Source organism: Corvus kubaryi, unplaced genomic scaffold (assembly GCF_017639235.1).
Source record: "Corvus kubaryi isolate FWS band 111438036 unplaced genomic scaffold, C.kubaryi_AGA036_p1.0 37387, whole genome shotgun sequence".
Classification (NCBI taxonomy): Eukaryota; Metazoa; Chordata; class Aves; order Passeriformes; family Corvidae; genus Corvus; species Corvus kubaryi.
In genome coordinates, this window is record NW_024581129.1 from 5,073,883 (window position 1) to 5,096,961 (window position 23,079).

At 41.4% G+C, this 23,079-nt stretch overlaps 1 protein-coding gene across 3 annotated transcripts in view; it reads right to left on the bottom strand.

The window, feature by feature from the left end:
* The window catches only part of CARD11 (caspase recruitment domain family member 11), a 46,476-nt gene extending 25,066 nt beyond the window's left edge, over positions 1–21,410 (bottom strand). The window contains exons 1-2 of one of the 3 annotated variants that reach the window (XM_042037363.1): positions 21,314–21,410; positions 18,635–18,757 (exon numbers count right to left, since the gene is read on the bottom strand). In XM_042037363.1, coding sequence (XP_041893297.1) covers positions 18,635–18,647 — 13 coding nt within the window. In that variant the 5' untranslated portion in view covers positions 18,648–18,757; positions 21,314–21,410. Of the gene's footprint in view, positions 1–7,318; positions 7,662–18,634; positions 18,991–21,313 lie in introns of those variants that run through there. The other 2 variants (XM_042037362.1, XM_042037364.1) reach the window with 2 other exon arrangements.
* Positions 21,411–23,079: the final 1,669 nt, after the last annotated feature.

Sequence of the window (23,079 nt, forward strand, 5' to 3'; positions counted from 1 at the left end):
TTATGAGCTCCACACTGGCTGGGTGAACTTCTCACCGAATGCCAGTATCTATGTGTGGTAAAACTGACACTGAAGCAATGAGCAGAATAAAGGCAAAACAGTAGAGAAAAAGCTTTACAAAGCAGGTTGCAGTGGGAGGAATGCTAAAGGGGAAAGAGCTTCATCTGAAGTCCTCACACATTCTCATGAGCCTCATTCTCCACCACTTATTCTGGAAGTAACTGTATTTCACTTCAAAGGTGAATTTAACAAACGCTACATAATTGGAGAAGCTGGAATTTGGGGAGTAGAAGGATGTGAAGCAGAAGGTCACACAGTACCTCAGTCAGCTCACAGCCACAGCCATCCACTGCAGCTGAAAAAAGGAGAGTCACAGGCCCTTTAATTTCTGGGAGCGTACCAGGGAGCTCACAGATGGACCTCAGAGTGCAGAAGAAGCACTTGCCTGAATTTCATAAAACGCAAGATATCTTGTAATCTGCTGCACTGAACCAGAAATTATTGCACACTGTCAGCAGTTCCCTCAGGACATTAGTAAGGGATTTCTCCACTAAATGATTCAAAGAAGAGTTCACTCATCAGCGTAATTCTCAACACAAATACGCTTTTTTTTTTAACCTGACATTAAAAAAAATCTTTACCAAATAGTCCCTTGTGTATGGGCATAATACATCCATACTGTTATTTTGGGGACATAATGTTTAATGGGAAAGCAGTAAGTATATTGGATGGGTGGCTAAGAATTTTAAAAGGAGATTTCTGGTAGCAAACTCCTGCTAAACACAGTGTATTAATAAGGAGAAAGCCCCGAGAAATGACACTTAGTGGGGTGGTCCTTCACTGCCATGTAGGAATGTCAGACTCTCCCTTTTGCTTTCTTCCTTGGAATTCCACCTTGGAAATGCCCTGCCAGAATCACAGCTAAGATCTGTCCTAACTTCCTGTGCTGTCCATCAGCTCCCAGGGGTGTGAAACAGGTATCTCTCCTCCCCTTCCTGGAGCTTAAGGCGTTGCCTTTGTTGTGATTCTTTGGCCAGGCTGGTCTAAGAGCAGAACCCCCATGGAGCTCCAGTGTCCTGTGGAGCTGTTCCAGAGAAAATAGCAATGAACAGCTGATTTTAGTGCAGAACCCCTCCTACTGAGCAAATAATTCTTTGATTTAGTATTTAATATAATACTGAAGAGGAAACAAAATGCTTGCCATTGGTTGAAATTTTGGTGTGCTGGTCAAAAACCCAGATGTAACAACCGAAACTCAGTGGGAAACCAATAAAGGTCTTGTATTACTGGCTTTAATTTTAGGAGTTTTTTAGCAGTACATGCATTTTCTAGGCATTTAATAGCCCTTATTCCCTGCTTCTGTCCTTCCTTTCTATGATGATATTGCAGAAAAGTTGTTTTCACCTATAAAATTTAAAATGACAGATTTAAAATGTTTTCAAATGTGTAATCACTTATTAAATCTGATCTTTATTACCATTATCTACTTTGTGATTCCAGCACCTCTTGAGCTGTAAACTAACACATCCAGGAGTTGTAATATTTCATAGAAACACTATGGCATCCGTTACAAATCACAGGTGTGAAGTCACAGACTTGGACTGACTTCAACAGACATGAAGCAAAAAGAAATCAGAAATCACCACAGCAGTTAAAAAATTGCTCTCCTGCTGCTCCTTTCAGTAGTTAGTATACAAAATAGCTTTTAACTGCAGGAGAGCTTAATCCAGTAATAATCTCAGCTAGTTCTATCTATTTCAAAGGTCTCTGTAGATGTAGACAAATAAAAGAGAGAATCCCTTTTTACATTAAAAGGAACACTCTGCTCCCCTCGTCTCCTTTTCTCTCTCAGGGACTATCCTTCTGCTGGCTGTTACACACAAATGAATTGTTCTGTATGTTTGCTGGTTTTCTTGTGGTGTATTTTTCAGCTGAACAAATCACCTTGCAGTTAAAGCTGCTCTCTGTTCTCACTCAGACTCCACACTCTCATATGTCAGTGACACTCTCCACTGATCAAGGGAACAAAGCCTGCAGGCTTCAGACCCAGGGGTTCTATAAAGTGCTCATCATCAGGTCACATCTAAAGCTTCATTTTTGTTTTTTGTGCTTCTTTGATGATGGTGCAGAAATTAACCCTTCAGCTGTTTAATTATTTGCATCCCCGTGCTCTCAATTCCTGCCAGCCTGTCAATACTCAGGAGTTGTTGTGTAGCCGACTGCAAATGCAGCTTTTAGCTCAGGTTTCTGATTTCCTGATATCACCTTTGTGAAATATGTAAAAGTGGTTTTGTCTTCATACTGAGAAGCAGAAGAAAGTTTATTTTGGAAGAGGTAATCTATTGTAATGTTTTGAATTTCTGCATTTGTCACAGATGCTTGCAGACTGGCAGTATTTGAAAAGAAATCACAGCACACAAAATGTTTTGCATATTATAAGTTAATAAGAACAGAATTTTATGTTAAATGCTAAGTATGAATGAACTACATATAAATCATCATACTTTAAACCAAAAATAAAGATGAAAGCAACACTTTGTGTATCTAATTATCCTCAACAATTTGAGGGTGTTGTTCTATATCCTCTTTCTCTGCACATCTCCAGAGTCCGTGGGGCAATGTCTTTTCTCCCTGCAGTTTGTATAGCACCTCACATGACAAAGTGTAACAACTGGGTGATTTTCTCAAAAGCTGCTTGTGTGGATATGTGCAGATTTGCAGTATCAGAGAACCACAAAACCACAAAGGGATTTAGAGCTATTTTTACTTTTAGAGGAAAGTCACAGTTTAAAGTGTGATAAGGAAATTATATTCCTTTGCTTAAGGACAGGAGAGCTCTGTGTGCCCTCCAGGCTTTCTGAAATGCTGAATACCAGCAGTTTCCAATTATTCTGGCTGCTCTCTGGATGTTCTATGGTACTGAAAACCACTTTTAAAAGGCTTAAACATTGATAGAGAGGACTAAATTTGATTACCTATCCTTGCAATTTTTTTCGATACAGATGTCTAAATCCAGACTCCCAAGGGAGACGAGACAGTGTCTTCATCTGCCTTTAAGAATTTGCACTTTATATCCATTCTTCCTACCTCAGTGTCCCCACCTGAAAACAAGGCTGGCATGGGTATGTTTATGACAAGGTAGGACTTGTTAATTAGTGACTGCAAAGCACATGGAACCACTGAGATGGAAAGTCCCCAGAAAAATATTTATTATTAGTGCAGTTTTATTACTTCAGACTTCGCAGGCTTCAGAACACTTTCTGAAGGCAGCAGCACTGTTGAGTGGGCTGTGTTTCTGTTTTGGGTCATAATGATGCACATGAAAAGAACCATTCTGTGTATCTCAGAACCCCTTCTTTATACAAGAGATTCAACCAGCTTACTTATTTCAACAAAATATAAAAGAAAAAAATTGAATAAGAGATACCAAAGTAATAGAAGAGCAAGAAGCTTTAAACACAAAATAGGATTATTTTTGCACAAAAATGTCCTATTCAATTCAATTGAGTCAATCTTCCTGTTCCACACAGCCTACAAAAGAAACCTCAAACACCAGCAGACCTGCAAGGCTTCAGGGAGGCAAAGCTAGATCTTTGGTAGCTAACATGAGTAGTACTCCCATTTTCTGAATAGAAGAGAGGGAGAAGGAAGCAAACCAAACTCCCTAACTGCTTCAGAGAGCTCTGGAGGCATCTTCATCTGGCTTCAGAAGGGAGAAAGAAAATTCCCTTCATTTTCCTAACTATAAGTTCAGCAACCAAGTGAGAGAAAAAGAAATGAAGGGTTCTATTCTATTACTCTCATTCAGTACTTCTGCCCCCTGGAAAAAAACCAACCAAACCAAGCAGTGGAATAAATCAGAGATTTATGTCTAATCACTATTCCTGTCCTAACAGAAGGGGGGTCAGAAGAATTAATACTCTTGGAAATCTCTTTAACCATCACTTTCTTTGCCTTTATTTACTTTCCTAAGAACAGATCCATATAAAACCCCATCTCAGGGGAAAAAAAAAGGAAGCATAACTCATACATAAAGCATGGATCAGTTATTGGTGGTGTCAGTCAGGACAGCCAACAGTTTGCTTAGAACCACCTAAACCAGAAAACACCATGTGCAACAAAAACAGACAAGTGCTCAATATTGCAGGACAATATTGCCTAAGAGCTGAACAATGAATGAACTGAATGCCACACTTACTACATTGAGCTTTTGTGTATTTTGAAATTGCAAATGAAATTCTATACAATTCCTATTGCTTTCTGGGGCAAAACACTATTTACACATTAAGAACATCCTTTTGCCCCATGCAATACTGTTGCAAAGACCCCAATCAGTGCAGCAATACTCCTTAGGATCCTGCAACGATTTCTGTTTCATACAAGGCTGAGATCTGCGCTTTTCCATTTCACACCCCACCTGCTGGCAGGATCTGGTGGTACCTCCTCCTCGAGTCTGGCAGCTTTAGAGGCTCCAAGCTCCCATCGCTTGATCGCACAGGAAGGAAGTGACTCATTTTGCTCAATGGCCAACTGACAGCAGGTTGTGCTGCCTCGAACAGGCAGCATCCAATCAGCTTTGGTTGTAGCACACACATTATTGATAATAAACAAAGACAATGGAAAAATCCTCCTCTGCAAATAGCTGAAATGATGTTTTGACAACTGTCATTTTCTGTGTGTCACTATTTCCTACAAACAATGAAGCTACTTCCAGCTCTGGCAGTAACACACAGTTTAAGCACTACTGAGAGAGGAGCAAATTTTGGGGGTGGATTGATCTCGCTGTTTTGAATCAGGCATGAATTTAAAAATCCAGTACCTCTCTAGTGAATGGAAAATGCTCTGCTCAAAACTCTTCATTTCACCATTTTATACTTCCACCTTGGAGTGCTCTCCAAAGATTAGTTTCCAGCCATCCTGAGCCTCGGGTTCCCTCTGGGGTCCACAGAGAGAGATTTGTCCTCCTGATGCCAGTATCTACACTGGTGATTAGATGGGTATTATTCTGTTTTCACATGTTGTTTGAGAATCTGGTACCCAGGCTTCAGAAACTTCCATACTGCCATTATTCAACGCTAATATGTGTAAAAGTAAATGAGAAGTGAGAGATATGAACAATGAGAGATGCAGAAAAAAAAAGTGAAGAGGGGAGAGAGAGAGATGAGATTTGAGGGTGAAAAATGGTGAGGTCAAGGGAAAAGAAAATATAAAAAGGTAACAGGAAAAGAAAAAGAAAGAGAATGAAAGTGAGGAACAAAAGTGAGACAGAGATGAGAATAGGAAAGGCCTTACTAAAGGCAAAGGCAAGGAATGTGGGAATAAATAGGGAAGGACCTTCCACAGATCCTGAAACATTAGAAATCAGTGTTACTTCTGAGCATGCAAATCAAGATAATGGCACAGTAATTAAAATAAATAATTTACCACAGGACTTCAGTGCATCTATTTTTTTGCAAAGTAGCAGTGGAGAGCTGAGCGCCTGACATTTAACAAATGCTTTAATCTACACATGCTCCGTCCTGTTCCATAGTGATGAGGAGGGCGGCAGAAATCGCTGTGCTAACGTAGTACAAATATGTTTATATAGTTGCCCTTCTGTTCTGGAGAATCAGCTACTGACACAAGCATTTCCTTTCAACTAATGTGTGCTAAAAGCCAAGATCTAAGAAAGAAGCTGTCATCCTCGGGCTGCCGAGGCTCATGAGAATGCTGGTCCAACAGACGCCTCAGAAGTCATTACTGGGTCCCAGGTTAATTTTTTCTTTAGACTGACTCACTTTGTTTTTACAATTGATAATGAGATTCTAGCCAGCTCAAGAGGAGGAGGAGGCACAGCTGGGGGCAAGTCCTGCGTGTTTAGGAGGAATGTTGAATTAAAAATTCAAGTTGCTCAAAGATGCAATTGGCTTTGATGACAGTAGGTTAGGTCCCAGTAAATGTGTGCTCAAATTACAAACCCCAGCACATCCTTTGGTACAGAGAGCCAGTGTTTGTGAGGGATCTCCACAGACTGAACTACATAAGAACCTGGTAAGGACAAAGGTTCATTAACTGGTACATATGAAACCCACACAACCCTGGCACAGACAGCCTGATTCTTATCAGTGCTGTTAACATTTCACTTCTATTAATACAAGTCACATCAGGAAGAGAGAAAGAATTGTAGCCCTGCCAAACAAAACTCCTACTTAGTCTGTTTCTTGAAAAAATTGTCATTTTCTACAAACTCTTACATTACAAAAGTTTTAAAAAATAACAGAGAGAAGAGCACTTTCCATCTAGTCAGTTAATGACCCTCTGTAGGTGATACTCTCATCTCCAGACAGTCAAAGGATAACGCAGAACACATTCAAGGAGAGGACTGCACTCACTTAATCTCCACATTCAGAAACAATCGACAGTAAATGTGTAGGCCATTCTTAAAACAGAAAAGGTCACACTCCAATCTTGAATACTGTCAGATAATCTCACTGTAATTCACCATGACCCAGGAAACTTTGTAAATAATATTTCATATAGCAGGCTTTATAACATGGTAGGAAAATAAGACAGAGATCTATACGGAGAATCATAGAATTATGGAATCTTCTGAGTTGGAAGGGACCCACAAGGATCAGCCAGTCCAGCTCCAGCTCCCTGCACAGGACACCCAAAAATCCCACCCTGTGCCTGAGAGCATTGTCCAAAGGCTCCTGGAGCTCTGGCAGCTGCGGGGCTGTGCCCATTCCCTGGGGAGCCTGGTTAGTGCCTGACCAACATCTGGGCAAAGAACCTTTTCCCAATATCCAACCTAAACCCCCCTGACACAGCTCCAGCAGTTAAAGAATCCCACAGCTAGTCAAAACACACTAAATACAAAGAGAGGCAAATAAGAAGCCAACTCTCATAACCCCCCTATTAAGAACAACCTTAACGAACTACTCCAAATACATGAAAAACAACCCCCACGCAACCATGCAATACTGCACTACAAGAACAGCATGCACTGATTGTGATGAGAATGTGATTCAGTTAAACATCTTAAATATTCTGCAAAGGTATAATAGCTCCCACCGAACTCTGTGAAGACTTACCCAGTCGTGTTGAGCTTCTAATTTCCAGCAACATATCCTGTTGCATCAAACACTGGCTATTCTCCTAAAGCTGATGACTCCCATGGTCCACACATCCATTTTGATCATTTTATGTAAATGCATAGGTTATGTAGATTGACCAGATATCTACACTTTATTCCTTTTTGTGACCTCTTTGTAACCATTACTTTAAAACAGACTCTAATTTTAAAGCTCCACTGTAGCTGGAACAATGTCATACATACCTTACACAACCAACAACTCACTGGAAGAGGTGAGCTTCACTCCTAGCCACAGTCTGCCATAGTGCTGGACGCTCTGCTCATTGGCCAAATCCTTTCACCTTGCTCAGAGCTGCAGGAACATCTCAGTCAGCAGCACACAACACACACAGATGACAACTGGATGCCATTTGATGAGAAAAAGCCTACGATAAATCACAGCAGCCTGGCCTAGGAAGGGCAAACCCTCAGCGGGAATCAGAAGGAGCTTGATATTTTACTCCTTGCACATGGAAATGGTTGTGCTTGTTTTATGAATAGATCTTCCCTGCTTGTGCATTCTGGTCACCTCCTCTTCTTGCTCTGTGCCTTCTCTTTTTTCACCAGTGTTGTGGGGCTGTTTCACGCAGCTCCGGAAACTTACACCCACCACCCTCTCTCTCAGACTTACCGTCTATAGCAGGCAGAAAGGTGCTGGGGGCTGCCTTACTTCCCTTTTCTTCTGAACAGAGCTTGTGGGTAACTTTCAAATGTGATACCACTGCTGAGGAAAGTCTTAGAGGAACTTCTCTCACCGCTACGGAGAGCTGGGGGCTTTGCATGGAGCAGGAGGAGGACCTCAGATAGGTCCCTTTTTCCTGCAGAGAACCCAGCTGGGTTTCCTTAGCCATGCCCTGTCACCAAAGGCCTGCAATTAAGAGCAGGAAAGCAATCTCTGCAAAACAGAGAGACAATTTGCTCTCCGTCTTCCAGAATGGCTCCTCTAAGTCACTTCCATAGCAATCTAAAGGAAAAATGGTCTGTTTGTACATTGTCTGTCCATTATTTCTGTAGTGGTAATGTCTCCATGACCTTGTCTTGCTGTCTTGGGGAAGAGATAATGCCAAATACTTGGCAATTCTATATTTTCTAGGTTCAAAGCATTGTAAGGAGGAATTAAGCATTTTCTGTTTCTCTCTCCATAACTAAGCCCATTGCTCTGAAGATAGAGAATAAAATACTGTAAAGCTTTCATGTGGAAAATTTATCCCCAAAGAATTAACTAACCATGGGAAGAGACTAAACTCTGGTCTCATCAGCAAACTCTGGCCAGTTCAGTTCACGGTTAATGTGTATTTTTTTTGAAGAGACTAAAGAAACAAACTACTAAAATAGCAATAAATCTGGCTATTTGCCTTCACCTGGTGTGGTTCTTGACCATGAGTCAAAGTAAGAAGAAGTATGAGAATTGTATTGAATTCTCCGCTGACTGTGGAAACAAATATTTGTGAAAATAACAACTGTAAAGTGATGCCAGAATTACATTCTATCTGTGAGCATCCCAGCCTTTAAGGATGGGCAGCTGTTATTAAAACAACATCTACAAAAACTACTACAAAAGCAATATTTGCAGGATTATTTGCACCCAAACCCTGATCTTCAGGAGATGTTTAACAGTACAAAGGGTGGTAACAAACTCAAAGTCAGAGGAAGTTTGTTTTATTCTCCCATCTTAAGCCTTGGAGCACAAGAATTCCTTAGAACAGGCTGACAACAAAATCATTTGCAGAATGTGCAGAAAAGCCTTTGTTTTAAATGCAGCATTGCATTTGTGTCTGAGGTGAGGTTACACACAAGATGAGCACAAGCAAACGGCTTCCACTCGTGAGGATTGATTTCCCCTATTTCTCATTCCTGCTCCAGGGCACAGCTCATAATTAGGGTCAGATTTTCTAAGAGCACAGGTGGTATTTAGGCATCAAAATAAATGGGCAGATTTTTGCAAGCCTTGCCGTGGAGTGTGGGATAAGGGGGTGCTATGAATCACGGGCCTGGTGAGTGTTAAGCACTTTTTAAAATCAGGGCTTCTGTACACACTTAAATTGAAGTTGAATGCTTTCAAAAATCTTCTCACAACTGGAACATTCTTCAAATTCTAAGTATTGGAAAAATGGGCCTTTAAAGCTTTGTGAGGTGCTAATTTTTACATGAATGGGGAACTGCTCTCTATAGCACCTATAAATCTGGCTGGCAGCAGTATTTAAGTAGTTCTGGTTCTCTAGTGTTGTATAAACTCTCCAGCAGTGCACATTCCATGGGGAAGAGGGCAGATGCTGTGTGCCAGTGCTTACCTGTGTTAATTCTAAGCTCTGAAATAAATATTTTGCTAGCTAACAGGTGATGACAAACATTGCTGATGCATCAATCTCTTTTCAGTATATTGTTTCCAGCCACAGCTGAGTTTTGAAGAATTAAATGAAATTTTAAGCTTTGAACCCTCTGAGACATAATAAAAGAAGGGTTCTTTCTACATGACTTTCTACAAGGAACGAAAACAAATTTATTTTTCTTATGCTCAAAAGCTCATACAGTGTAGAAACTGTATGAGGTTTTAGATTAGACTCTCCTTTCATCATTAGTTGCTCTATTTATCTTTTTTTTTCAAAGCCGGTGAGTTCAGCCTTGCAGAATCCATGCTGCTGACTCAGCTAACTGAGCCAAAACTCATAAAAATCTATTTAAAAAAGGTCCAATGATTTTATTTTCTAATCGTAAATATGAAATTTAATTAGCATCTCATTGCTAACGAAGTCACCATGGAAGACAAGACTGAGGAATTAGGCACAGGGGTGGAACATCAAGCGTAAGACAAAGCAACTGTTATGCAGGAGCCAATTTAACTCCTGCTTTTCTCCACTCATGTTTCAGAATTTTTAGGAATGATGCACAAGTTTCCTTCTCCGAGAGCAAGGTCCTTTGATCCTCTCTGTGCCAGTAATTGGTCCAGCATGATACCCCATCACACAAAATACAAAATAACAACAGATAAGGTTCACTCTGGATTAGGAAAGGAAGCAAGGCAGAGCAAGTTGGATCTGAATTCAAAATCCTGTTTTGTCATAAGCTACTCAGGTCAGCAAGTGTTTCAAATCCTGTAAAAGCAATAGACTCATCAAATGAGAAAAGAACTCTCATTATTCTCCAGGGTACAGCAAACATCAGAAAGATTAAAGGAATTTTTTTAAACGAAGCATATGGAGAATTTAAAAAGCCTCTTCAAATAGGAATGTGTCCAGCCTTTTCATTATCAGCAGTTTTAGAAGCTGTGTCCTAGGCTGACATGAGCACTGAGGTCGGCATTACTGGGTGGAATTCAGACTACTGGGAGCTTCCTCTGCCACCTTCTGCTTGAGTTCTTGAGAGGTTGGGAGTTCTTGCTCTGGCTTCACCCACCCAAGCCTGCAGGAGGGGGTTTCACAGGTGCCCTTCCCTGCACAGCAGCACAGTTACCTGAGCTGAAGGCAGGGACAGGTGCTCTCCTGGTGCCCCACTCGGTGCCTCGGTGAGGGAGCACAGAACACAGAACGTCACAGGAGAGGGGACTCAGTGTGATGTGGGCAAGTGCCATGGGAGAGCTCTGCAAGGGGAACTGCAGTAACCACAAAGCTGTGCTTTCTCCCCACACTCACACTGAAATTGTTCACAGCAATCAGTGTGGGAGGAAGTGTTTACAGGACCTTTCCTGTGAGCAACTAATTATTAATAATTCCTGGATTGCTAGAAGAGCTGTAGGAGTAACTCTGTGAGTGGGCAAGCCCCTTGGGTGCTCTCAATGACAACATTCTCTGGGGTGAAAAGCAGTTTAGTAGTGGTGGTCCTGGTTACTTATATACATCAGGACAATTTCATATCACTGTTGCACAATCCGTTACCTGCAATAGCAAAGAGCCACACCCAGACATGTTATCACCAAGATGGACTGGGGTAACACTGCACATTTTATCAGGAATGCTGGTCCTGAGGTGAATGGTGGAGTTGAGGTGAACTGAGCAAGGACCAACAGCTCTCTTCAAACAACTGATGCACAGCTCCTGGTATCTTCAGTGGAGTCGTGATGGAAGTCTCTGTGAATCAGACTTATCCCAATTCAAATTCCTGAAATAACTCTGTTTCTTTCTAGTATTTACGATACCACTTATTCTAGCAAGGGAAAAAAAAGGGAATTAAACTTTCTCACTCCACAGTTAGAGGGTCTGAAATGGATAATTCTGGTAAAGCATATTTTTAAAGAATAAGGCAAGTTTAAAGCAATGGCCATATGCTCCTTTTGGATTCCTATATGCAAACCTTTAGCACTTAGCCAAAAATGTTGCTGTTCCTTTTCAGGACAGAATGGTCCAGCTGGTGGCTCAGAATCCACATTCAACCATCAGAAGGCACTCACCCCACTCACTGCTTTTTCTCGGAGGAATTAAGGATTGTTGGTTTGGGCAGCATATAACTGTACAGTTTCTCTTGGGCTTGTGTAAGGCCAAATTCACAGTAGAACAAATTTCTGGTCTGAGGTTACAGAGTTCACTGCCTCCACGTGAGGGGAGAGGAGAGGTGGGCAGGAACCACTTTTAGCCACAGACAACATAGTACAAAATGCCAGGATGTGGCATTGCCCAGCCCTCAGAAGCTGATGCTCTGATCTGAAACCCAGCACAGCCAACTGTCTGTGTGAAACATTCTCCACAAGAGAAAAGAACTGGAAGAATATCCCAGATGAAAATTTGACTTTGTTTAGAGAGTTTAGAGCTTGCTAAAACACAATGGCCTGTCTCTGCTTTCAGGCAGGTTTTTTTCATTTGCTGTACTTGGTGCATTGCTTCATCTCCCTCAGTCACAAACTGGAGGTGAGTGATGCCTTCAGCTCTAAAGTCTGCTGTAGAGAGAGGAGTTTGCCAGATGCCTTCTCTCATTTGACAGGACCCGCATGCATGGGCTGGGAATCAGAATCAGAGAGGAGAAGGAAAGGAGATATTAAACAAGTGAGGAGAGTCAGACAAACTGGTCAGGCTGAAGGGAGAGAGGACTTGAGATGTCCTGTGAGGACCAAAGGAGCAGTAACAAACCAAACTCTGCCTTTTCTCATGTTTTTTCCTTGCAATATTTGAATGTGCAAATAATTTTTACTGTTTGGTCCCTTTGTGCAGAGACTATACTCAATCTGTGCTGATGGCATTGTTTATTCAATAGCCAGTATTTCTGAATTCATTCAAGATTTCTAATACTATCCTGCTCAAGTAGCTTTGGATTTCTGCACTATTATCATGTTGCAATGAGTTTACATTTTTCTGCATTGCAGCACATACTACAGTGTATCAGGAGCTTGTCACTGAATCCACAGCTTTCAAAGGGGCATTCAAATTCTGATCATTACTGTCTCAGACCGAGTGTTTTCCAGTTGTTCCTTGCAGGTGGAATATTCTTCCTGATATTGTATTCTCACCTGGCTTCTAAGGCCAACATGAAGCCAGCCCCACACTCCCAGGTGTGCAGCCTTGCTGGGCAGTGATTCAGTGAAGGTGCTGCTGTCAGTAGCGTTTAATTCAGCAAAACTGCCTGGATGCTGCTCTCAGTGTGGATATGGATGAGTCACAAAAACACCATTCTGTAGTGTAACAATCCTTATGAAAATATTCAAGTATCACTTTTCCTTCATTCCACAGACCTGCAGATTAAAAAAACCCAACAGATTCAGCGTTTCCAGCCTTTCGGGAAATGTAAAACTCCTTCACTTTTTTTGAACAACTCAAGCAAGAAAAAACCACATTTTTTTCAATCCTGACACAGAAGTTTAAACAATTTTTGTTTCGTACTACCCTGGTATCTTTCATGGCATATATTGCAAAAAAGAGAGAATAAAAGACAGAAGGAAATTAAACCTTCTAAAATAAAACATGTTAGTCTTGGGTCTTTCTGAAAAATATGTAACTGGAAATAAAGGGATATGTTACTGGAAGGACGAATCACACACAAAAGATTCTTAAATTTTGAGACTTATTCTGACTTCCTTTGGCAGGAACTGTGAAGGAAGACCAGCAGAGTAGTAGCAGGGAAGTATCATACCTTAAGCTTGTTTTTTTTCCTCAGGCTCAGCAATAGTAAAGAAAGTGGGAAAAATTTATGGAATTTTCTATTTTCAGTCACTGCAAATCATTAGTGAAAAGAGTTTGATGATCTCACTAACTACCTCATTATAAACTACAAAAACCATATGGAATGTACACTACTTCACATGGTGCTCAGAGACATGATTTAGTGCTGGACTTGGCAGTGCTGGGTTAACAGTTGGACTCAGTGACCTTAAAGGTCTTTTCCAACCTAAATAATTCTGTGATTCAGAAAAAGCCAAGCAATGAGATGCAGGAAGCAGATGCTGGATAGACACTATGACTTGTTCTTGTAAAAGACTGGGATGCACCAGTAGACTTTGGAGAGGATCCACACAAAACTGAAACCAGGGAGGAAAAGTTCTTTTAAACACAGACTCCATGCAACAGAGTTTGGTCAGCGAGTAGTGTACGTCACTGGTATTTGAATTGAGTTGTTAAAAGCCAAAAGCCTTCAAATGATCTTATAAATGTGATAATTTTTCAGTTCATGATCAAAGAGAAAAGTTTCAATCACCATTTTCACTGTAGTTGGAAATGTACTTGGTGTAAAAAGAATTGAAATACCCTTTGGGTGTTTTCCCAGTTTCATCAGGATTCAGAATCCCCAGAGGGAAATATTTGAAAGGTGTCTTTATTAGCATTTCAAATCTTGGAGGAACTTATTTTTGTGCTCAAATATATTAAATGTGTGTAACAACCTATTAAGTACACTCACTTGAAATCATACACTGATTTCAAGTATGGGCACAGACAGACTGGAGATGTTTATATACATTTTGAGCTATAAAAATGAAGTGGAAACAATCCTTCAACTGCTAATGATAACCATATATGTACTGCTACCATACAGCTTTTTCTGCATGCAGATGGAAAAAAAATCCTTATTCCATTTTAAACAGAAACCTTATGCTACATTTGGTCCTCAGCATCTCAATTACAACCTAAGGAGAATTTGCGCAGTGCTCAGAGGGCCAGTGGGAATCCTTTCCTTGGCTACACTGAAGTTGATTCGTCCCCTGAACTCCAAAAACCAGGGCTGGCTTGAGCAAATAACAAGTACCTTTGTGTAAGGCCAAGCTGGCCTCAGGGACCAGAACAAACACATCCCTTAATACTACACGAAGTTACTTCACAGACAAATTCACTGAGGCAACAATTACTACAAATAATATCACACACACAGCTGTATATACATTTATCCTTTTGACAAAACCAGAATGCTACAGCATTTCATTTGACATTTCTGATAGATTTCCAGTGAGATTTGACAAATTTCTCTTTCCTCTTGAGCTGCTAAACAGATTCACTGAAGCAGACAGCATTAGAAAGTAATGCCCCATCCAGCCCTGAAGATAAAATAGGTTTTGCAGGACTAACATAACAGGAATATTCTCCTCACTACATGTTCAGCACTGGGGGCAGACAGTGTATAACACATTGCCAATTTTGGGTGCTATTAATAATGTACTTTTGTGAGCTGTGAAAACCCACCCTGCATGTTTGCCTTACATATATGAAAGCACAAAGTTCTTACCTGCTGGTAAAATGTTACATGTAGATCACTAAGGTTGTGAATTCATGGTACTCATAAACTATCACCCTTCCTAGAGCCCAAATATTTGGCAGAAGGTTATGAAGGGAGGTGTTTGAAATCAAAGTTCAGAGGAGACCTTCGTGCTTAACTTAAGTCAGTGTGCAACCCTCAGCCAAGGGAATCCACTGCCCAGAGCTGGGACACCGTGACAGGGAATCTGGCAGAGCTGCTGCTTTGTCAAACTGCACTTTAAACAGCCTGGCACTGCATTCTCCTCTTGCCTGGGAGGAGCAGAAGTGAGAGGGTGATATAGGGAGAGAATACAGACTAAAGCAGCAGAGACAACGAAGCTTTTATCACTCACTGGATGCGTGCCACAGACACCAATTATATACATTTGACAGCAACCATTATAATTCCAGAGTCCTTGAACAAATCACAAGCAGAAAGGTTACCTTCCTGAAAATGTTCTTTGCCATTAAATAAGTGACCCAGACTAGAGGGTGAAGGCAGCTCCTAAGAGAAAATTTGGGGGAAGGGTGGAGATGGAGAATCTTATTACATGTAGACCTATAAAACCACATCATTTGTTCTGAAAAAGGAATTGCAGATTCACTGCAGATGCTGGATTCACAGCAAAGCAGACAGGGTTCTGCAAATGCAAATCCTACAGACAGCAGTGGCAAAACAGACAAGAGACAAAGAATTTTTCTCTTATATCAGTGGCAAAACTTGACCAGACTTGGTGGGGTTTATGGTTTTACCCTTCAATTTGAAAATCACAAGGCCTAGTTCCATATTTCTTTTTAAGTTTAGATTGCTATGGAGGCTACGGCCAAAGAAAGCTGCCATAGGTCAAACTCCACCATCAGTTACACAACTTAATGACCATATCTAAGTGAAAGATTTGTATTTCATGAAAGATGTATTTCAATATCAAAGAGAGAGTTGAGCCATCTGCTAACAAGTGGGTAGCTAAGGATCTCTATAAATTTCATCCTCTGTGAGCAATCTTCCATATATCTGGTGAAAACTTTTCACCAAGCAACTGTATAGAAACCAAGGTCATTTGGTATATGGCATTCTGGTATCTTCAGCATATCTGGGATGCATCCTTCTAGAGAAGGTCCAAATTACCTTTAATTGGAACAAATCCATGCAGTCAGATGGTTCTCTCTTGTCACCCACATTAAAAGCTTATTGTTCTCTTAATTCAGAGTTAAGTCTAATTGGAAGTAACTATTTGCATAAGAGCAGAGAGTCAAACACATGATTCTGAATTTCTGTTCTGGAGTTGGCTCTCTTGATAGAGCAATTTGTTGAGTAGAATAGAAAGTTTCCAGGCTCTTTCCTGCTGAAATTTCTCCTCTGCCAGACACATGATTCAAGAAGCTGGACATACACACAAAATTAAAATTTCTGTCTCCAGATCCCCTTGCAAATGTCACAACACACCTTTGACGATGTCCATTTTTAACTCAACACAAGCAAACTATGTAATGCAAAAGAAAAAGGAGGGGGAGAGAGAGAGAGAAGAGACATTGTCTCAGCCAATTTATTTCTGGGAGACATCAAGTCTTTACCAAAAGAACCAGTAATAGGGTTCCAAATCTGCCAAAAATATTTCCAAATTTGCCCAAACCAGCACATAGGGGGCAAAATATACTAACAAAACAAGGCACAAAATCCACAAGTTTGGTAGAATGACTCAAAGGAATACAGATGCTGTTCCCGTCACAAGGTGAGTTACAACAGAGTAAGAAAGAGCCATATTAGACCTGTATGTATAAAATGAGCATCTCTTATTTTATTGTTCTAGGCTTGTAGTCTTTTTGCAAGTTCCAAAAGGCAAAAATATTTTAATGTACCTGTTTCTGTATTGAGAAGAGAATGCTCACAGCTCAAAGGCCTTTCTGAATCAGAAAGAATATCTTATAACTGCAAACATAAAATTGAAGCTCCTTTCATTCATAAGGAGACAGACAATTTGAGAGAGCACGACAGATCGCTAAGAGAATTCTCCCACATAATAATTCTCTTACTAATTCAGTTGAGTTTAGTAAGTGATCCATATTCAGTTCCCAAAAGACCACAACAGAACATCCATAGAAATAAATCTTCAGTCTCAATAGTCCTTCTTAAGAAGGTGAGGCTAAAAAGCTTCATCAAAGAAATGCACTTATTTGTCATATCTGATTCAAAGCATACAAATTTAAGCAAGGAATAATACCAGATATTGTCCTTGAATGCAGTTTTTAGCCATGCCTGATCTTGGTGACTCACCAATATGTCTGGTATAAAAGACATGAGCTGTTTCCAGATCCTAGGAGCAAAGTTACTCCCACTACAGCATTAGAGTTGAGAACTTCTACCTCTGAGACTTGGAATCCCATAGGATTCAACAGGACAAAAACTATGCCAGAGTCAGATCAGAAATTCTGCTGTGGGGAAGGAATTCCAGAAGTTTATTAAGCTTGGTAAAAAGATTTATGATCAAATAGCACTATTTTTATGGTTTTCCAAAGGCATTCTGCATTGTGCTCTCCCATTTTTTCATCCACCTTCAGTCCCATCACTAAGCTCTTCCTCTACTCAGGCTGCATATTCTGCAGAGGAAAGAGGAGCTGAGAGACTGCAATACTTCCTCTGGTTCCCCCGCAGGCTGACAGCAGGGATCGTAAGGCAGCAGTGCAAGCCCATCTGCATCAGCAGTTCCTCCCAGTTTCAACTCAATATAAAGATAAAAACAGATAGAGAAACCTGGTGGAGAGCTGTGGTAAGGAGGTAGGAAGGAGTGGGATGGCAGAAAGAGAAGGGATAGAATACACAAAGTCAGGGCAGGCTGTATTTGAGAGTGGAGAGGAAGACAAAGGTGTTAGAAAATGCTGTTTGTGAGACAAAAAGAAACAGAGAGACAGGATGACAGTGGTTATTTGTTGTGAATGACTAACTATGAGTCTGAGCACTGGAAGGAAGCTATGCAAGTGTGAAAGTCTCTTATTTTGGGATGCATCCCCCAAAACCGTAAATATGCAAATCCTGCACATGTCCATGGAAGGGAATGACAGGAAAGAGACATGTGTGTAAGGACAGCCCAATGGAGAGGCAACACCTCTGTGTGGGCAAAAGGAACTTGCCGGGGCAGCAAACCCATGAGAGAGGGCATGGAGCAGGAAGTAGGAGCGTGTGTGTGAAGCTGGAGGAGCAACAGGAAAGGAGAACACAAGAACAAGAAGGAACTGACAGAGGGGAAGGAGGGAGAGATTAAGAACTTGAGGGAGGATGTACACTCTATTGCGCAGGCATGAAAGAAGGCAGAGGGAAAGGAAAGGAACAAACAAGGGAAACATTTGTCACACAGAAAATACTCTTGATGAAAAAAAGGCATAAAAAGATGGTGTAAAAGATAATTAGAGATAGAGTTGAGAATAGAATAAAGGAAGTGAGAAGAACGAATAAAAAGAGGAAGAAAACCAAATAAGAAAGATTTTACTAGTTAACAGAAAGCATAAGTCTCAGTGAAGAGATTTAAAGAAAGGGCTAGAGCACAACACACTATGGGCAGAACCAGAAATTCCCTGGAGACAAGTGCTGATGATCAGTCCTTCATCTCCCCTCTCCAGACCTCCATATCAACTCTCTTTCCCAGTGCACCTTTGCACTCCAGCTACAACCTGTTTGCCTCCCTGAGCCCTGGGCTCCAAAGATCGGCACATGCAAAGTACCAGACCTGCTGAGGGCAAGGAAAGCACGAACGGAACCATTTTCAAAGAAACTCTTGAGTATCAATGCAAAAACGGTCAAAGTGGAACTTCAAGTGATCAGAGCCAAGTGCTATGGTAGCCAGCAGGGAGGTGGAGCTGCTCTGACAGCTGCTTTCCTTACCTTGGGTGCTCATGAGTGACCGGCTGTCTCGCTGCAGCTCTGCAGGCTGCACTCTCTATGTCGCTTCCATGCAATTGTCAGCGTCTCTCCAGGAGTCTTGGAGAGGTTATTTGTGCTCTGCAGCTGTTGAAAAGTAAAGGAAACACAAGGAGTAAAACACCCCCTGGCTCCCAAAGTGCAAAAGTTTTGGAAGAATCAGGAATGAAGGAGGCTGGGGCACTGGGGGAAGAACAAGCAAAGAGCTGCACAGAAAGTAAGAAAAAGTGTGTCAGAGACTGGGAGGGGCGGAGAAGGAAAATGCAAAGACCTGACAGGAAGCCAGACTATAAATCTGCTTCGGGTTTGAAAAAAACACATTTCTGCTCCCCAGCGATGGAGCCTGTTTGCAAATGACTCTGCAGGCAGGTGACAGCAGAGCCCTGTCGCAGCAGGCAAGCAAATCAAGAGGCACCGTTGCCCCTTCCCCAGGAAGAGCAGAGGGCAGAGGTGGAGGCAGCGCAAATGCCCGGCTCAGGCAAGAAAAGCAGCCCGTCTCCAGTGCCTCACTTCCAGCTCCACACGCTTCCAGGGCATGTTTCCCTCGGGCACAAGGGGACGTGCTCAGTGCCAGCCTGGCTGGTGCTGTGCCTCTCCCAGCACAGGGCAGCAGCCCTGGTGTCTCAGGGCACTTGATGGTAGAAAGCAGGTGGGAGAGAAAAAAGAACGAAAGAACTGAAGAAAACAGAGTTTCAAGAATAACAGTTCCAGGCAGAAGGAGTTCTGGGTTTTCCCAAGGTTTCAAAGGTTTCTCATTAAATCATCTATTTTATTAGTAGCTTCTTTTGCTAAAAAGGTAGTCAACAGGGCTTACTTTAGATTAATACATTAGATTATTTTACAGTTGAACGATACTTTAAGCAATGTGTTTCCAAAAGGAGCTTTTGCTGACACAAAGAAGCTGCAGTACCTTGTATTTCTTCAATGTTGGATTTCAGGCTTCAGGCCAGCATACAAGCCCAGCCCTGGTGGATCTCACAGAGAACGTTTACCTCTAGGATGCAACCATGAGCCTCCCTACAGCCAAACCCACAGGAGCAAAGTCACTCAGCTCCTGCCCTTGCTATTGTCGTGGTCCTGCAGGACCAGGAGTCACCATCACTTCTAGAAACATCCTTCAGTGCTGCTGTCACCCTGCTCAGGGATCCTGAGCCTGAACCCCTTGCGTGGTGTGCTGGTTCTTGTACAAGGCACAGGTAGAGATCTACTCCCAGTCACTCCCAAGGCTTTACCTTTGCACTGGGCAGATGTGCACAAGTGAAGTCTCACTGGAATCAGGTCCTGGATGTGTGAGGATCAGAGAGAAGAACCCTTGAAGAAAGGATGAGTGTAATAAGGATGCCCGTGTGCAAGGGTGACTGCAAAGGTCATCAGTCCAGCTACAAGTGCAAACACATCAAATTACAGGAGCAATAAGGGGGAATTCGAGCAGAGTCACCCACAGGTTTTGTTGCCTGGAATGCCTTCTGCTCCCTCATGATTTTTGCAAGGTTCAGTTTTTCTTTGAGGATGACTAGAAAAAAGCAGCTATGTACATATGGCATGGCCATGTTTTTATTTCCTGAGAGAAAATAACAGAAATAAAATCAGAAACACTAGAAAAATAAGCATAAGCGACCTATGAGAGATAGGGAAAGCATAATGACAGTAGTGGAGTGAGAGAATAAGAAAGGAAAAAATATTTGGTAAGAGAATAAAGAAAAACACAACAAATGGAAAATAAGTACAAAAGAACAGTGGAAAAATTATCAAAGGATAGAGCAGCGTCAAAGAACAGAATAGAGGAAGTGAGGAGATAAAGTGAAAAGAAGAAATGTAAAGAAAATAGAGAAAACACAGGGCTCAAAGTGCCATAACACATAAAGTGTTCTTACCAAACTGAAAACCAGAACCCTGTAAAAATTGTAAGGGTGCAGAATATATTCCAGGCAGCAAAATGTGGTGGGCAGCTCTGCTCCAATCCTCCCTTATTTCTGCTCTAATTTCACATGTTTGTAACTGTACCTGGACTGGTGAGGGTCTAAGTTTATCCATAGTGATGATACTGAAAAGGACTCTGGAAGCAATTCCAGTTCTTTAAATCAAGAGCTCAAAGACTATAGAAGGTAGGGATTTCTGTCTCCTGCTGAGCAATAGCAGAACTTGCTACTACCCTACTAATTTTTTTCCAGTGAGGACTATACTGTGATGTGCTACTTACATTCTTGTGCAACGTTATCAAAATTCACTGCTGAATCAAACACTGCTGGAGTTGCATGTGATGAGGTGCAGGAAAACCTCCTGCTCTGAGCAGCCAAAAATCTCTCCATGTGACAACTGCACAGGTGAGGTTCTGCAGTTTCTGAGCAGGGGAAAGTCAGCAAAACTTTGGGGAAAACTACGAAATAGAACTGTAAGAATCGTGGCCAACAATTCTTCCATCAAAACCAATACAAGTCACTTTTGAGTTGAGCTTTCTGCTGCTTTCACAGAGGAAGCTGATTTGTGCATGCAACAGAGGAACCATTTTAAGCACAACCAGAGAAACTAACTCTGCTGGCAGGAGGCTCTGTGGCTTCACTTCAATTTTAAAACCACAGATCTTCCACACATAGTTCCTAACCTGAAAGGAAAAACATGCTAAAAATTCAAATCAAGACTCACCAAGTCTCATTACAGCTTTCTCCTTCTGTCCTTGATTTCTTCAGCAAACAGGGTATCAGCCAGCCCACTCTGAAACTGCCCTGGGGAGCCAAGCAAGGGGCTAGGTTTCATTTGTTCCTGTTTCTGCTTTTGCTTTGTTTAATTCTGTAGATTACAAACAGATCAAAAAGTACAGTAACTGTTTTAAAGAAGATGCCACATTTCCCTGGGCCGAAAGTGACGCTCTAGAGATGAAGCAATTATCCAGCAAAGCCTGAGCAGCTTTAAGGAATCTATCACAGAAATCAAAGGACCTAAAATTCTCATAGTCATAAAGGCTTTCCTGGCAAACTGAGATTAGCTGAGCAGGATACGGTCATCAATCACAAAGCCACATGCAACTGAGTATCAACGTTCTTTTATAAGAATTTACAATCTTAATCCCAGTTTTCAGGTGTAAAAAATTCTCTCAAACTATAAAAGTGTTATGGTGAGGTTGCAGCTCCTTGAGGCTGGCAGACTGAAATGTGTTTCACACAATGTAAGTGTAGAAAATAATTATGTTCTATTAGGCAACCAGAAAACGAGAAAATTCAGATGCATCACCTAAAACACAGCAAAAAGCTGCAGAGTTTGAATAAGTGGCTTTCCTGGCCCAAATGCAGGGCTTAGTCTGACCGGTAGAGTTCTAAGCAAGAAATGTTCCATTTTTATTTTCTGGGGGGGAGAAAACTGATTTGCCTCAAAAAAATACTGTCTCTGTCCTCTGTTTCTTTTTTTGTAATAATAATAATAACCGTAGTAGTAATAGTAATAATAATAATAATTATAATAATTTCACTGGAACATTCAGTTTAACAAGCTGTCCAGTCAATGGGTAACAATAAACAGTACTTTTTTGTTATTGTTGCTGGTTATTGCTTCTCAGATTTCTTTCATTAAACTTGGTGCAGGAAACAATAAATTGCACCTCTGCTTTCAAAGGAACTCCCCTCACTTGAAAGTCCCCTTGAAGGACTCACCTGGAATGTTTTCTGTCTCCCTCTTTCTCAGACGCTTCAGAAAAGAAGAGCATATTTAGTCCCTTCCAATTGGTCTGATTCTGCAGGATCTGAGCCCTGGTGGTACAACCTGAATTTCAAGTGCATCTTAAATCCTTTGGTGGTGCTGAACCTTCCCTTCCTCCAGGCTTTTGCTTTGGGTTCCTTGCATAAAAAAGCCAGCAAAATGTCAAGGTTATTACATCAGGTGATCAACCAGTGAAGAAGACTTGGAACCTTAGATAGTCCTCCCCGTTTTTGCTGGCCTCCTAACTATTGCTCCCACGGGTGACTTTCATACCAGAACATCGTTATTGGTGTCTATAGGGAAAGTTGCTCTTCTTTGTCCTTCTGTCTGTCTCACAGGAATCATATATAATTCCTATGAGAATAAACTTCCCTCGGTGTAAGGTTCTCCTTGTACACCACAGCTTCCTGCAGAAGGTCTTTTTACAAGGTGATTCATCAGCTCTAAGTCAGAACTGAAGCTGCTGCAGAGTTTTAAATATCTGCAGACTGAAGAGTTAAAAAAAAATCAGCATTTGGAAGTAAAGAAACACTAAAATGTCCAGCTCTTAATCTGCTGCTCCTTTTCTTCTGTTCCCTTTTTCTCCCAAGAGAGCCATCCCAGCCCATGAGGAGACCGCCCTTGACTCCTTATCAGTGTAACAGTCCTGAAAATCCCTGGATACTAGAAACGCATTTCACAAACTACTGATTTGAGAACTAATATATTGCATTTCTCCT